Genomic DNA, 16,158 nt, shown 5'->3' with positions numbered 1-16,158 from the left:
CCCTGAAGGGATTAAAAATCACGTAGATGCTAAAATGCCCACGAAGGGGTCTTGGGGGTAAGGGGTGCCTTTGCCTCATTCCTTTGAGGGCTTGGCAGCAGGAATGGTGAGGGGTTTGCCCCAAACGAACACATGGCCCACCCTGAGCCTGGAAATCTTCCACCCACGGACGATTCCCTTCCCGATAGAGTCAGCCCTAACCCCTCCCCCAGGGCCCGGAGCAGCAGCCCCGGCAGTGGGTACAGCCAGGACGGTGGGCACAGCCAGGACGGTGGGCATTTCGTGGCAGTTCCACTCCCACTCCAGCTGCCTAGCAACCTGGGACCCACTAGAGCTCTAGAGGGTCCCAGGCCCCAGGGAAGCCATGTGGCCCCGGAGCCGGCAGCCCCATTGCCTCCCACACTCTCCCAAACTCAGCGGACTTGGAAGTGGATCTCACATAGTTCAAATAACTAGTCGGAGCCCGCCCCGGAAGCACAGCGTGCCCCCTATCTCGTCCCCCCTTCCACCTCCCACCCACCCACCTCCATGCTGAATTCGCCACTGCCCACCCACTCCCACAAGTGCCCTCCCCCCCCAAGACATCCAAGGACCCGGGAGCTGCGGGATCAGAGAACAGGGAACTGGGGTCAGGTGGGGCCTATGCTCGGCCGAGGCCGGCTCATGGGTGTGGAGAGCAGGCGGTGAGGACAGGGAGACAGGGTGGGGGTACCGATTATATGGAATCCAGCAGCAACATGCACCGTGCCCACAGAAAAAGGCTGGGCCGTCACAACCGCCTAGCCTAGATTACAAAACCTTTCCTTTCATAAAAATAGACGAGAGTCTCTTGCTTTATAAATAGATTACATTTAGCTTAAGTTACACCTTACATTATCCCCTGCCCCACACCCTCTTCCTCATCCCCAGCCCAAGAGGTTGGATTCTCCCGAAAACATCTGAGCTGCACCCACAGAGCTAAGTGCGAGATGGACTGGCCCTTCAGAGACCCGTCCGTCAAGACGTATTGCTACAAGAAAACAAAATGCGTTCACTTGCCAAGAATTGTTTCCCCTGTTCGGACTCTCAGAGGAGTGTGTGTGTGTGTGTGTGTGTGTGTGTGTGTGTGTGTGTCCCACAACCAAGGAACCAAAAGGAATTCCTCTTCCTGCCCTTCCCCAATGCTCTCTGTTTATAAAACCCCCCAAAATAGGAGGGTGAGAGCGGGCGGCACAGGAGAGGCCATCTGAGAGCCATCTAAAATACCAATGTCAATATGACACTGGGCTTAGAAGTAGAAACCAAAAAATTAAGTATTTACAGCTTTACAAAGGACAGACCAGCGTGTCCCCTCTGGACCCAGGGCTGCCTCCGCGAGTGTTGGGGTCTTTCTTGGCAAGCTGTGGGCTCGTGGCGAGGGGACAAGCAGGGCCCACTGGCAACTAACTCAGAGAAGAACTTGGTGGGGAGGGAGGCAGCCAGGCCAGGACCCAGGGCCCTGCACAGGAAGCAGGTGGGCCACATCCTCGCCGTCCCTGCCCCGTCTACCTGCCCCAAATCCTGGCTCCCCAGCAGGGAGGAAACCTCTCGGCCAGTGTCTCTCCCTGGCTCCTGCCATTTCTATAGTCCTCGGACAAATTCAGAGTCCTCTAGTCCCCAGTGACAAATGTCCACAAAGGGGGAAGAAAAAATAATACCACTGGACACCCGTCACCTTAGTTACCCCCAAAACACATTGTTGCCTTACTGTCATATTTCTAACGATAGGCCTGTCCCCCCACTCTTCCCCCACCACCACCTGGAGGAACCACCCAGGGCCGGCTCCCGCTCCGCCGGTCTGCCCACACCATGCGCCATCTCCCGTAGCCCTGGACGGCGGAGGCCTGGGGCCATCTCCCCGCCCTCCTGGAAACGGAACATCTTTTTAGCAGCTGAGGTCCAAGCCCAACTGGCTCTGATAACCTTTGGTTAAAATAAAGCTACACTAAAACAACAACAACAACGGCAATAATCGCCAGGTGTGTTTGAACCCTGTAACCTTGAGAACAAGGGTCGGTAAGGAGGGGGGAAGGGCCGCCCTCCTCCGAAGCCGTCGCCCCCTCGCCCCCTCGTACCTGCCAAGGGCCTGTTCGCTAACAGGAGACGCTGGGCACGGACCTCCCGGCCACAGAGCCGCGGGGAACAGAACGACTCGCCCAACAGCAACAAAAATTAGGGAAAAAAAACCATAAAGGCCACCAAGTTCTGATAAATAAAAATAACATACTGTCACTAACACGCTTGCTCTCTCTCCATATATATATATATATATATATATATATATATATATATATATATATATATATATATATATATTATGTGACTATTATATACAATGGTTTTAAGACTGCAAAACAGGTAGGGGAAACAGAAGAGAAAGAAGGCCCTTAAAGGTGGTTGGTACCCTGGGGTGGTGGGGAAAGACTGGGGGGCACAACCTACTGGAAGTCAGAACCCCTCTTGTGCCGCTAGTCATAAGCCCCGGAGGTAAGGAGTCCTGGTCCTCCGGCTCAGTGTGCTCCTTTGACCTCCAGGGGGAGCTGCTGGGCCAACGAAAACAAAACTCGGCAATCACACCCACAGGAGTGGCGACAAAAGACTTACAAAAAATAAAAGCAAAGCCTGGTCAGCTGGCTCCAAGCTGGGACCTGGCGGGTGGCCTCACACAGCGCTCTTCCACGCAGGCCCACTCAGGCCTCCCAGGGTCAGTTAGTGAAGTACGGAAAGAAGCTGGCGGATGTGGAACAAGGATGGTTCTCGCCTGAGCGCCGCCGCCTGCCACCTCCAACCTGCCAGCAGCCCTCATTGCCTCCCTCCTCCTCCCTTCCCAATGCCTGCCACTGGCCCGACCGTGGGCGACTGGGCACAGTGGAGAACCGAGATGGTAGCAGGCGGGCCTGACCCGGCTCCACTGGGGAAGGGGTGTCAGCAGGCCTGGCCCCCTTCAGGCTTTCTCACAGAGAAATGACAGACCCCCCAACCCCTTACAGTTGGCTGGAAACCGAGGGGAAAACATCAAGTCATCAGGGCAATAAAAGACCCCCTCCCCCGCAACCCACCGAGGTCCCAAGAAAGCAAACAGTCAGGTGGCCAAGGGCTTTGCAGGACCCAGGCCTCTTGACTGACCTTGACCGAACCCCCTCACAGGCTGCAGGAGACATGGCCCTAGCGGTGGCCTCCCTCCCAGCTCCACGGTGAAAACCCTGAGTCTGGGAGAGGGCCCCCCCTTCCACAATATATAAGGCAAGCTGCTTTTTTTTTTGTTTGTTTTTTTGCATAGTAGTTTAAACACAGTGAGGCTCCACCTTCCCCCCAGTGCCTTGTCCCTCCGCTGTGCCACTCGATCCGAAAAGAAAATAAGAATTTGTCTTCCCTCCCTCCTTCCATCGTTTCCCCTTTTGGTAAGTGAAAAAAACACCCTGGGGAGGTCCCCACCCGGGCGTGGAAGGTTCGCCGAGGCAAACCGCTCCGTCCTGGGTGGAAGTGGACCACCCCAAGCCCCACGCCATCAGTGCAGGCCGGCAGGGGACGGGAGGGCATAGGTCATAGCCAATCAGAGGAGCAGGTGGGAGGGTAGAAAACCACAATCTGCCACACCGGGGCCCCGCCCTCACCTTAAGAGTTTTGTATAAAAACACCTGCTAGGAATAATTCTTTGGAGCTCAAAGTGGCTCAGCTTAAGGGAAAAGGCACGGTTCACGCTGCATCATCTGGACAGAAGTCTGCATTGGTAACGTGGAGAATAGAAATTGAGAGCACCATTCCTTGGGAGGGTGGGTGGATGGAGAGGGGGCACGGGTGATGGTGAGTGGGAGGGAGGAAGGAAGCAGCGGTCCCTCGGGGCCTCCAGAGAAGGGAGGGCAGAGGACGTCCGTGTGGTGAGGACCGGAGCCCCACTCCGAGGGGCCTTCCTGGCCTCGTGGGGAGAAGGGGCAGAGTCCCCATCACCAAGACCACCAGGCACGGGGGCCTCAGCCATCAGCTGACCATGGGCTCCACGTCCGCCTCCCGCTCAAACTCGTCCTGGATCTCGTCTGTACTTCCTGAGTCGCTGCTGGCCACGGAGCTGGGGGATGGGGAATTCCTGGAAGGACGAGAGAACGGGGGTCAGTGTGTGTGTGTGTGTGGGGGGGCAGCCTGAAGACCCCTGAGGGATTTAAGGAGCAGGAAGGGCTGAGCAACCACTCCTGTAAGACCTGACCTCAGAGGGGGTCCTTCCCTGAGACCCCGCCCTTGCTCTGCTTTCCTTAGACTCTCCTAAGCCCACACGGTGAACGTGGCTCTCAAGAGCTCCGGGGCCTCCTGTTCCAGCCTCTAATTGCTCCCGTGGGAGCAGAGACCATGGATCAAGAGACCCGATCCACCTAACACAGGGCCGGGCACAGGGCAGGTGCTCAGGCAGCCCCAGCTCACTCCGTTCTCCCAGGAAGGCCGTGCTGGGTAGTGGTTAACAGCACTAGTTCTAATTTTGGCTGTCACCCATGAGCTGGGGCCCTTGGGCAAACTCTTTGACCTGCCTAAGCTTCCGCTCCTCCACCGGCACAGCGGAGATAACGACAGTGAATCTGGGGGAGGGGGGGGTTCCCTGAGCTAACGGTAGGACTTGCTGAGCCCAGGGCCCCACATGTAGCTTCCCACAGAGCTGCCCCCCGTCTTCTACAGCCTGAGCCGCAGCCTGCGGGAATGCCGTCCTAATAAGAGAAACAATTACAAGGAACATTGATTTGCACTTTGTGCCCAGTGCTTTACATGTATTATCCCATTTTATTAGTAGCATGGCTATCTCCCCAACAAGGCTGTGTGTTCCTTTATTTTTTTAAATATATATATTCTTATGGATTTCTGAGAGGAAGGGAGACGGAGAGAGAGCTAGAAACATCAATGATAAGAGAGAATCACTGATCGGCTGCCTCCTGCACGTCCCACACTGGGGATCGAGCTGCAACACGGGCATGTGCCCTGACCGGGAATTGAACTATGACCTCCTGAATTGAACTATGACCTCAACCACTGAACCAGGCCGGCTGGGCAAGGCTGTGTGTTCCTTAAAGGCAGGGGCTCTGTGTTTGTCTTGGGGTGTCAGCCACCCCAGCAAATAAAAGGGCCCTGGCCCACCTGGAATATGGGAAAGGATGTGAAATTGCTTCTGATGGGCAAATGGGGGTCCCATCCGCCATGGTGGAGAGGAGTGTCCTGCCCACCTTCTCCACTCCCCAATTCAGCAGAAAGGGGGGTGTAAGCTCCCTAGGGCAGGGGCTATGACTGCTATGCTCATCCCTGTATCCCCACAGCCTTGCCCAGAGCAGGCCTCCGACAAGTAGCTGTTGAGTAAGTGGGTGCAGGGAGTTAGGTGAAACTAGGGAAGTCATCTAGCATGCAGTAGGTAGGTGACTAATATTCATGGATGGATGGCCGGACAGGTGCGCTGGGCAGATGAAACCGGCCAGACTTGTAAGTTGCAGCCTCATAAATTTCCCACAAGGACCCAACTGCTGGATCCCCGAATCCCCAAGGAGGAAGGGCCAGGCACCTGTCCGCGGAGCCTTTGATGAGCCGGCGGCAGGTCTCCATCTGCACGTCCAGGCCACGCTTCATGCTGCACATCTCCATGTATTCATGCAAGTGTCGGTTCATGTCGCTCTTGGCGGTGGCCAGCTCCAGCTGAGGGGAACCAACGTGGGGGGAGGTGAGGCCAAGTCGTCCTCACAGCAAACCCTCAGCAATCCCCTCCCAGCGCCTGAGTGCCGGCGGCCTCAAGACCACTCCTGGACACCACGCCCGCAGGACCCTGCCTCGGCCTCTGTTCTCTGGATACCCATCCCCATGGCCTCTAGCAGGGCTTCTGGGGAAAGGGGAGTGGTTGCTTAGCAACCACAGGGCAGCCTTCCCTGACGAGCCCACCTGGTTCTACCAACTCTCCTCCACCCAGCACCTCTGCGCTCCTTTCTGTGGCCTTGATTAGCAAAGTCCTCACGTCTTCACATTTCTGACCCTTCTCCTCCACCAAAGGAGACATCCCCCAGGACAGGGGCCCCTCTTTCTCCAGCATGACAACAGCAGTGACCTCACGGGCGGACATGGCCAAGTGCAGGCTCTCGGGCACGGAGGGCGGGGCTCCAAGGCTGTGTGCTGGCTGAGGGCCTTGGCCAAGTCATTGGTCTCTGTTAGCCTCATGTCCTCCTCTGTAACACAGGATGCTCAGTACCTACTGCATAGGGTACCTGGGGACCTGCAGGTCCACACTAGGGTATGCGGAGACTAGGAAGGGTGTACTTTGTACTTGTCATGGGCTTACTCAGTGCCTAGTGTCACTTGATGTCACTCAAATGTCAGCTCTCCTTATTTTGGGATCACCATCTCAGTTGAATAACTTAAATAAAACCTCCCTGGGGCAGACAGGGATCACTACTCCCATTTCACAGATTAGGAAACTGAGGCCCTAAGAGGGGTATGGCTTTCCCAGCACCAAGCAGGGAACTGGTAGGCCTCCCGACTCCAGAGCCTGTGGCCGCCCCAGGCTCCCAGCCCCTGCCTAGGTAGCAACTTAGTCACCAGGGGTCTCGACGAGGGGGCTGCACGGGCCGAGCCCTCACCTCGATCTGGCCTATCGTCTCCTGGTACTCCTTGTCTCTCGTCTTGAAGAAGGATTCCGTCTCGTGGATTAAGTTGCCCAAGTTTTCCTCTTGCTGGGGAAACAGATCAAAGGGGAGCATTTAGCTGGAGAATTGGGGGGGGGGGGGAGTCAGGGAAAGAATGGGGAGGAGGGATAATTGAAAGGAGGTGTCCCCTGGTCCCCACCCCCCGGCCCCCGGGAGGCCTGGCCCCACTCACCTCGCCCTGCAGGTCGATACTGGGGTTGCAGTTGGTGAAGTCCTCCCAGAGCAGCAGTGTGTCTTCGTTCTCCTCCCACGTCAGGCTGTCACAGTCGTCATCAAAGTCAAAGGTCTCCCGCCTGGGGGGTGACAAGGAGAGAGGGACTGAGCGGGAGCCAGGCTCCAGGGGCCAGGACGGGAGAGAGACAGGGTGCTGCCCGAATGGGTGTGTTCCTAAAGAGACAGAGGTGGTGGCAAAGGGGGCGCGGGCCTTATCCATGGAGTTGGACTCTTTTAAAATGCAGAATGTTTTTACATGCTCTTTAAAATGTATGTTTTTAAGAGGCCAGGCTTTATCATCAATGGAGACTAAAGGCAATTTCCTCCCAAGTCCAATCTTGTAAGTTTTTCATTCACAGACTGGCTTCTGAGCACTTAGTAAAATGCAGTTTGTGCTATCCTCGCACCCATCCCATGAGACAAGCTTGATTATTATTCCCACTTTACAGGTGAGGAAACGGAGGCTCAGAAGGATCAGGTAGACTTCCGGAACAATACATGCTGAAAGCCACATTTGAATTCACAGCCTGGGTGACTCCAGGGCTCCCCTATTCACTAGGGCTGGGAGTAGGGGGCCGGACCACACGGGATTGCCTGGGACTGAGGGGTTTCTGGAGATGCATGGTTACCCCAACTGGAGGGGACCTTCAGAACCACTCAGCCCAATATGCCCACTAACCAGGTGAGAAGGCTGATGTCAACAGGGGTTAAATCACTGGACCCGGTGAATTAGCCAAGAAGGAAGTGGGTTCCAAGTCTCCAGACTCCCCCCAACTGCTACACTCCCTCCCTCAACTCCTTCCTGGATTCGCCCAACCTTCCAAAAATGGTCCAGGCTGGGGCCACTGGGCAGGGCTCAAGAAGAAAGAATTTCTGGTAAAAAGCTGTCCAGAGAACCCCCTGGAGCCAGGCTCATCTTCAAAATGCAGTTCCTGTCGGAGCCTCTAGGGGGCTCTGTGAGTCCAGGGAGCAGAGCTGAGGACCTGGCTGCAGGGGGAGGAGCCACGGGCTGGACTAGCTTCAGACAAGCCTCTGGGGTCCACTATCAGCGCATCACATACTCAGCTGCTGACTTCATTTCCTTCCCAGGGTCTGGGATCTGAAGGAAACCCCAGCCGAGGAATAGGAAACCATCAAAGCCCGGAAGATGGACCAGAGAGAGGGCTGGGAAGAGGCGACCCCCTCCCTACAGACCTGGAAGGCGGGGCTGAGGAGGAGGGCTGGCCACCACCCAGAAAAAGTAGCCAATTCCTCCCCTTCTCATTGGTCTGAAGCCCAAGCAACAGATTTTGATCAAAACAAAACAGGCCATACACGGGTGCATTATTCAGAGATTTCAGTGGAACTGGCCCGGGGCAGTCTCTGGCTTGAATCTCAGCAAGCGGAGATGGAGGGGCGGAGGCTAGGGCTCCACCTAGGGTGGGGTCAGCATGGACTTGGGTGATTGGAGATGTTTTTTTTTTAAACTTAGGGACTGCACCACCATATCAATCTAATTTTGTGCACACAGGAGCCGGGCCAAGGGCGCCCCCGACCAGCTCTTGGGACTGTCCCTCTCAGCTCACCCATTCCCTGGTGACTCTATGAAAATGAGGACAATGATTTCTTCAGAGAAGCCCTTTAATTCAACTAAATGAACCCAGCCTGGGTCTGTGGGGGCATACAATTCTGCCTTAGGCTCAGGAATGCCCAGAGCAACATTCGGAAAACCTAGACCCAACCAAGAGTTATCCCCCAAACCCTTCTTGTCAGCAAAAGATGAGAATAGGAGATTTGGAAGGGGGGATGTCAAAGAGGAACCAAGCGTCTGGGAGTCTCCTTGTCACCTTCCAACAGCAATCCCCAAAACGCAGCCCCATCTTGGGAAGCAAACACACCCCTGCCTGGGACTGAGGGGTTTCTGGAGATGCATGGTTACCCCAACTGGAGGGGACCTTCAGAACCACTCAGCCCAATATGCCCACTAACCAGGTGAGAAGGCTGTCCCCACAGTCTTCCTTGCCAAGTAGCCGGGCTCGCTCGGCTGCAAAGGGACCAGGGCAGGGATGGTGCCCGGAGAGGGCAGAGGGACAGCTCTCCCAGGCATGAGGACAGCTGGTTGGGGGCAAAGCGCTGGACTGACCATCGCGGGCCAGGCTCCACCCCATCTCCCACATCCCTCTCTGAGCCTCAGTTTCCCCCTTTGAACAGGAAGGGGCTGGGCAGGAAGCATTAGGAGAGTCCCGCGCCCTCTCGGGAGGGGTTCTGGGGGTTTTGTGATGCCATCAGAGCAAAGATGGCAAACGTAGCCCTGCTGTTGGAGACCAGAGACCTCAGGGGAGAGGCATTGGTCAGAAAGCTTGCTCAGCCCTGAGACGGATGTAGCGGGGTGTGAGGAAGGAGGGGCAGGGGTGGAGTTCTGGGGAAAAGCTGAGTTCTCAGGGCTCAGGAGCCCAACTGCAAGGGACCCCAGACAGAGAGGCAGGAGCAGGTCACTGGGACAGGGGAAAGGTGACCCCAGAGACCAGCCCCAGCCCTGCCCTTTGACTCCAGGCCCTTGGGCAAGTCATGCAATGCCCAAAGGGACGCCTCTCCCCTCCCTTCCCCTTCCCTACCCCACTTTAGGGTGCTATATGGACAGGCCACAGTCACAAAGGATCCCTGCCCCAGATCACTCTACACAGTGAGCTTCGGGTAAAACAGCTCTGGGGGGGGGGGGGGGGCGGGGGGGCGCAGAAGTCAGCCTGCTTGGTAGCATTTGCCAATTTTCCACGCTGGCAAATTTTCAGCTACTGTTGTGCCATCACTGAACCTGGAGATGTGAACAATCAGCTTTCATGAGCTGGTACAAGCCGGTTCCATCCCACCACTGACCACGTCCAACCTACAGTCTGCCACTAACCCAGGCAGCATCTCAGAGGGAGAGGACACAGGCAGACGGGCCGGGCTCCGAATCCCAGCTCAGCCATGTATTAGCGGAGTGGTCTCCGCCAGGGCGCTTCCCTGAGCCTCGGTTTCCTCGTCTGCAAAAGGGGAGTGGTAGCCCCACTTCCTGGGCTGGCAGTCTGGAGTCGATGAAGTCACGTTTGTAAAGCATCCTACAGACGGAGGATGCTTGGCCAGCGTGGTGGCCGGCGTGTGGCTCAGCTCGGCCAGCCCACCACAAGGAAAACCAGTCAGAGTGGGTCTGAGGCTTGGCCAAGACTCCCACACAAATACTGGTCCTTTCCGAAGATGGGGAACTTCCCAAATTACAAAGGTTAAAAATGAATGCAAATGTGCTCAGGATGCAGGCCCAACAGAACACACCTGTGGGCTACTTTCAACCCAGGCCGCCAGTTTGCCACCCCTGCCCTCGTGACCTGGGGGAGCAGAGCGGAGCCCCAGCGGGGGCCGCGGAGTACTCACAGCTGGTTAAACATGCGCTTCATCTCGTCTGTGATGTTCACAGAGCCGACCTCTTCATCCGAGAACCGGTTCACCTCCCCATCCTGCTCGGAGATGTCATCGTCCGAAGTCACCTTACGCTCTTTCTTTTTGGGGACCACCTGACCCGGAAAGGAAGAGATGGAGGTAACTGGGAGGCTCTGCGGGGATAGAGGGCAGGGGTGGGCCGGGAAGGGAGCCAGCATCTCACGGGACGGATGGAGCGTGGCTGGGGCCAGCTGCTGCCAGGAAAGATGCGCAGGTCCTCTAAGAAGCAGGCGACGTTAGCAGGAAGCATGAGGTGGGGAGACATGCGGGGTGGGGGACACAGACAGCCTGGACCCTGGCCGGCTCAGCTCACCCCTTCACCAGAAAAGTCACCACCAGATCTGGGGAGAGGAGCGAGCTAGACTGGGGCACAGAATCCCCTGGGATGTCTCAGCGGCAGCCAGGGGGCCAGAGGAGCCCGGATGGAGGCCCGGATGGCTCCCTGCCTCCCAGAGCCCTCCTGCTCACATGCAAAAGCAACAGGCGGCGGCCCCGGTTCCCCAAGCTCCCTCCACTCCCGGCAGACAAGACGTGAGCAGACCACACCACGGCTGACATGGTGGCCCCTGCTCCCCAGCAGAGGGGCAGCGAGGAGGCCCGGAGGGGGACAGGGGGCCCAGGGACGCCCAGGTCTCACCCGGCTACATCCAAAGCCACACGCTGAAAGCCACAACACACTGCCCTGGGCTAGCAAAAGCCCAACCACAGCCCAGACTCCAGAAGCAGCCTTCGGAGAGGGACGCCCGCCCTTCAGGCAGCGGGACCGGCCGGCCCCGGGACAGCGGCCGTGACCCCATCGCCTCTTCTCGGGACACACACTTCTCACGGAGGGGGGAGGGGGGAGGGGGGAGACGGAGTGCCTCTTCGGTGGGAATGAAAACCAGACAGAGGCCAACGGGCTCGTCCCTGCATTCCTGAGGCTCATCTGCCAGGGCCCAGCCAGCTCGCCCCGCGCACCCACAGCCTGGCACCTCGAGGAAGAGGCAGGAAGCCGGACAGTGACCCCAATGTGGGCGGCTGGACGAAGCCCTGCAGGCTCAGGAGACCCGAGTTCTAGGCCCAGCTCTGCCATTTCCGTCCTTGAGCCCCACCCTGTCACCCCCCGGGGGAGAGGTCTCCTCAGCCACAGGATGAAGCCGTCAGCCTTGAGGGTGGAGTCTGGCCAGCCTGAGTCTAGAGTCCCTGAGTCTACGCTCTCCTGGGGAGGCCGCGCTGCCTCGGGGGCCGGGGGGTGGGGCGGGGGGTGGGGATGTGAGGGGAGCAGGGCTGGCCAGGCAGGGTTGAGGCTGGGCTCTCCGGGCGGGTGGCAGTGGCGGGTGGGAGTGGCGGCGGTGAGCAGGGTGGCCCTAGTCACCTGGAAGATCTTGGACACGTCTTCCGAGTTCCGCTGCTGTGCGACATCGCACAGCTTGGCCGTGATATCGATTCGGCGGCAGATGTCCATGTCCACCTTCATGGCCTTTTCTTGGATCTTTGTGTCCAGGTCTGTCATGGGCTGCAGGGAGGACAGCAGGGGTTACGTGAGCGAGGGATGGAGCCGGCGTGGCGTGGGGGCGCTGCTCCCAGGCCCCTGCCGGACAGAGAGGGGTGGAGGACCCTGGGTGTCGGGCGGGAGGCCCCGGAGTCCGAGGCTGGCCTTGATGGGCGTGAAGGGTTGGGTCAGCGCTGATCGGGCTGGGGCGGGGGTGGCGGGGCCGTGGGAGCTAAAGGCTCTGGCGCCGAGTGGACAATGTGAGACCGCGCTGGCGGGCTCCCTAAGGGCCGGACGACACCTCTCAGCAGACACTGTCACTGTTTATTCTGCGCGAGCAAAGACAACACAAAGGCGATCCCGTGCTGAAAGGCTGCCTTTTTTCCCACCCAGCCTGCCCCGCTGTCCCACGGAGGCGCCTGCCAAGGCGGGTCTCTCTTCAGGATTCCTCCCAGGGCTGACCGCAGGGGTCTGCCCAGGACAGGGGGTCCCCCTGGACCCCAGTGCGGGGAGCCACATGGCCTCCACCTGGAGCCCCGGGAGGCTCCTCCCAGCCACACCCGGCCTCACGCCCCTCAGGACCAGAGGCCACACCTGGACGAGTCACCCAGAAACGGCACCTTCTCCTGGCGGCTCTCCATACGCACCGCCCGCTGCGGGCAGGTGGCAGGAGCCCCAGGACCCCGGCAGGGAGGCGGCCACTCAGAAGGGCTCTGATTGGCGAAAGGAAGCACACACTCGCCTTCCCCGGCCCGTACAGAGCAGCCCCGCGGAAGGCCACTGGCCTGGGAGCCTCTCGGGATGGCATGGCACAGGCCTCCCTCGACCTGTGCCCGGACACGGAGGCCCACGGCCTCCACCCGCCGCATCCTGGCGAGCTGGGGGGGAGTCGGAGCCAACACACACAGACCGTCCCAGGAGCCTCGGGAGGCAGGATGGGTTAAGCGGCAGATTAATGCATCTCTACTCAGACCAAGGGAAGCGGGAGAGGGAGGGCAGGAGGGGGCGCCTGGTCTCTGATGCATCTGTCATCCTCGCAGTCCATCGCGCAGCCAGGACTCTAACTAGAAGCCGAGCTCTGGAGCCTCGGAGTGAATGAAGCATTCTGCATGATGGGGGAGGGGGAGGTGATGACCCCTGGGTGGCGGCCAGTGCACTTACATCACTCATGAGCCCCTTAAACACCACCAGCTCGGCCTTCAGCCTCTCGATCGTCTCGTTCATCTCCTCCTGGATGGCTTCGGCCTCCTGCGCCGCCTATGGGGACAGAGATGGGGAGGGTTTAGGGGGGCCAGGCACCCTGAGGGCAGGAGGGACTGGACACCTGGGCCCAGCCAGGCCAGGCGCCTGATGGCTGGGGATGGGGCGCCAAGGACCTCGGCCCAGCCTGACTTCCCAGCACTCAGCTTAAAACACTCCTCAAAGGGACATTACGGCACGGAGACCCGTGGCAGACAGCAAGAGGAAAAGAGCAAGTAATGCAATAAGTGGTCCCACAGGTTAGGATATTAGGTCCATTCGTGTGGCATCGCCAATATTTGACCGCTCTGGTCTCCAAAATGGCAAGTCCCAACCTAATCGAACAGACACACCTGGAGTGTGTGTTTGCATGGGAATGACCGGAAGGTGGCACACCAATGTGCCACGGGGGAGGGGCAGGGCTGGAGGCGGTGTTATTTTCTTCTCTAAGCTTTGCTCAGCCTTCCACATACTTGAGCATGAGCATGTTATGTTTGGAAAGTAAAAAGCACTTTTGTTATCAAAGCGGGGGACGTCCATCCTCTCCCGTCGAAGCATTGATATTATTTTCATCTGTCTCTAACTTGCTTAGAAGATACATTTTTTAAGTATCAGAAAGCAATATTTAAACATATTTGAAAGAGCTTTCCACGCCTTCTCACAGGGCCACTATTCTTGTACCCATTTGGCTGAGAGGAAAAGAGAGGCGGGAAGGCGAAGGTGCGTAGGGAACCGAACAGGCGGATGAGTGCAGGGCCCAGAACACAGAGCTACGGAGCCAGAATAACAAGGAAGGCCCTCACGCCCGCCCTGGAGAGCCCACTCGGGCTGGGCGCCCACCTGGTGACCTGCCCACTGCCCTCTCCAAGGCATTGGGCCCCAAGTCAGTTCATGCAAGCTGGGGGAGGCGGGGGGTGGGGGTGGGGCTTAAACACCATCCAGGTGGGGAGAAGAGGCAGGAGAGGGGAGTCACTAGCCCAAGGTCACCCCACCAGCTGGGGCAGCACCAGGACTTGGATCCAGGCTTCCCAAGGCCTGTACCTGAACTTCGCTGCAACACTGCGGTCCCCACCTAGCTCCAAAGCAGGGGACAGAGAGGCCCCTTGGCCCCATCAAGGAGAGACTGAGGCAGCAGGAAATAACCGAATAGGGGCTGTGCTGGGAACTGACCCCGGCATTGCCCGCTGAGGACTGTGCCCCCTGAGGACTGCGCCCCCTGAGGACTGCGCCTCTTCCGATCGGGACCTCTGGGGGCTCTTACCTCCTTCAGCGTGTCCACCATGGTCTGCAGGTTCATGCTCTTGGCCAGCTCCTCCTCCCATCTGTAAGGACAAGAAGGACAGGCGGTCAGAGGGAGCCTCCCATGCCCGTCCAGCCTCACACCGTGCAGGCAGCCACCCTGGGCCTGTCCCCGGCACAGCAGTGACTCCACCCCTGCCTGCCCTCCAGCAGCTCCCGTCTAGGGGGTGGGGGCGGGGCAGAGACAGCCAGGTTGACACAGGCCATCATACCAGGTGGTGCTGACGAATGTCACGCTTCAGGCATGAGCACAGCACCACGGGAGATGAAGGCAAACTGTAAAGTGCTGTGCAAACGCTGCCGCTCCTGCCGTGGCTGCAGGATGCAATATCGGGGCCGGCACGCAGGAGCCAGGCTGTTCTCTGCACCCACAGGAGGCACTTTTATTGTGCTAATTATCTCGATTTTAGAGTCTGTGGCCCCGTAGCCTACCCTCACCAACAAAGACATCGCTGTACCGGACAGATGAGGCCTGGAGGCTCAGAGAAGTCAAGTGTCCTGCCCAAAGACACACAGCTAGTTAGTGAGGAGGGCTGGACTTCAAACCCAAGTCCGTTTTATTACGGAAAACAAAAAATAACAAACACAGCGCGCACTTCTCTAGCGCTTATTTCATGCCAGGCCCTGTTCCCGGCTTTACATGTACTGTCTGGTTCGCGCACACGCGGGTCGAAGCTGGACAGGAAATGACCGAGAGGAGACGGCACAGCGGGCTAACGGTATACCCCAGCAATCCCTGGAGGCTGGATGAGACGATAACAATACACGCGCCCTGACAATCCCGGCTCGCCTTAACTGAGGGCTTACTTTGTATGAGGCTCCCGTCTCCATGACATAATTCAATCGTCATAACAGCCCTCTAGCACAGGCGCCTCCATTATCCCCACGTCTCAGAGAGGCAGGCACAGAGGCAGGCGCCCAAGGTCAGGGTGCAGACAGGTGGAGCCAGGACTCAAACCCTGGGCTCCAGGCTCCAGATTGAGTGATAATAACCCTGCTGGGCTCCTCCAGGACCCAGGACCAATCAAAGGCCTAACCCGGCTCCCCACCCAGGCCGCCTCCCTCCCCAGAGGAAGCCAGGGGCAGGATCCCTTCCCTCTCCATCCTGGGACAGACAGCTCCTCTCCTTCCTCGCCCCACGGCCGCCTCCCTACATGGCCTCTGAGCAGGCAGATCTGGAAGCCTTTAGGATGCTGCCGGAGCAGCTAAAAATAGGCCAGGGGGAGGGATGGACGGAGAGTTACGTCACCAGCTTTTGGAAATAAGAGAAAACGGATACTGTTTGCACACACAGAGGAAAATTCCTCCTTTCTCCCACACGAGACGAGACAGGCCTGGCTAGGGCTCCCGGAGGGACGTACAGACACACACACAAACATGCACACACACACACTCTCCCCTGTTCTCTTTGATCTTTATCAGCCCCCGACATTGGCAGCCAGGCCTAGATCTGCCGTGGGCCACGGGCTCCAGAACCTAGAGGGCAGTGGGGCTGGGGGGGAGGGCTTCTCCCAGGGATGAAGGACACAGAGGAAGCCAAGGGGCAGAGAGGGAACCTAAGGGTCTAACCCAGGCGGGACATTCTCACTGAACACCCTCGTTGTACAAATAGGGGAACCGAGGCCCACAATGTGCCAGAAATTTGCAAGGTCATCCAATGTGTCAAGGGCCAGGCCAGGAGTTCACCCCTAGGCCCAATGTGGGGGACAGAAGTCCCCGGTGGGGAGAAGCCCACAGGCAGCCCTCGCCCCGCCCAGCAGCATGGGGCATCCAGGGCTTCCCTCAAGAGAAGCCACGGCCCAGAGG

General features: G+C 58.3%; 1 protein-coding gene across 1 annotated transcript in view; it reads right to left on the bottom strand.

Annotated features, from left to right (window-relative positions):
- Positions 1-536: 536 nt before the first annotated feature.
- The window catches only part of IFFO2 (intermediate filament family orphan 2), a 43,293-nt gene continuing 27,671 nt past the window's right edge, over positions 537-16,158 (bottom strand). The window contains exons 2-9 of the mRNA XM_079777204.1: positions 14,315-14,375; positions 12,976-13,071; positions 11,698-11,838; positions 10,278-10,417; positions 6,850-6,970; positions 6,612-6,704; positions 5,549-5,679; positions 537-4,102 (exon numbers count right to left, since the gene is read on the bottom strand). Coding sequence (XP_079633330.1) covers positions 3,997-4,102; positions 5,549-5,679; positions 6,612-6,704; positions 6,850-6,970; positions 10,278-10,417; positions 11,698-11,838; positions 12,976-13,071; positions 14,315-14,375 — 889 coding nt within the window. The 3' untranslated portion in view covers positions 537-3,996. The remainder of the gene's footprint in view (positions 4,103-5,548; positions 5,680-6,611; positions 6,705-6,849; positions 6,971-10,277; positions 10,418-11,697; positions 11,839-12,975; positions 13,072-14,314; positions 14,376-16,158) is intronic.

The sequence above is a fragment of the Cnephaeus nilssonii genome, assembly GCF_951640355.1.
Source record: "Cnephaeus nilssonii genome assembly, chromosome: 7".
Lineage (NCBI taxonomy): Eukaryota > Metazoa > Chordata > Mammalia > Chiroptera > Vespertilionidae > Cnephaeus > Cnephaeus nilssonii.
Note: the sequence above shows the minus strand (reverse complement) of the source record. Positions and strands in the feature narration are given on the sequence as shown.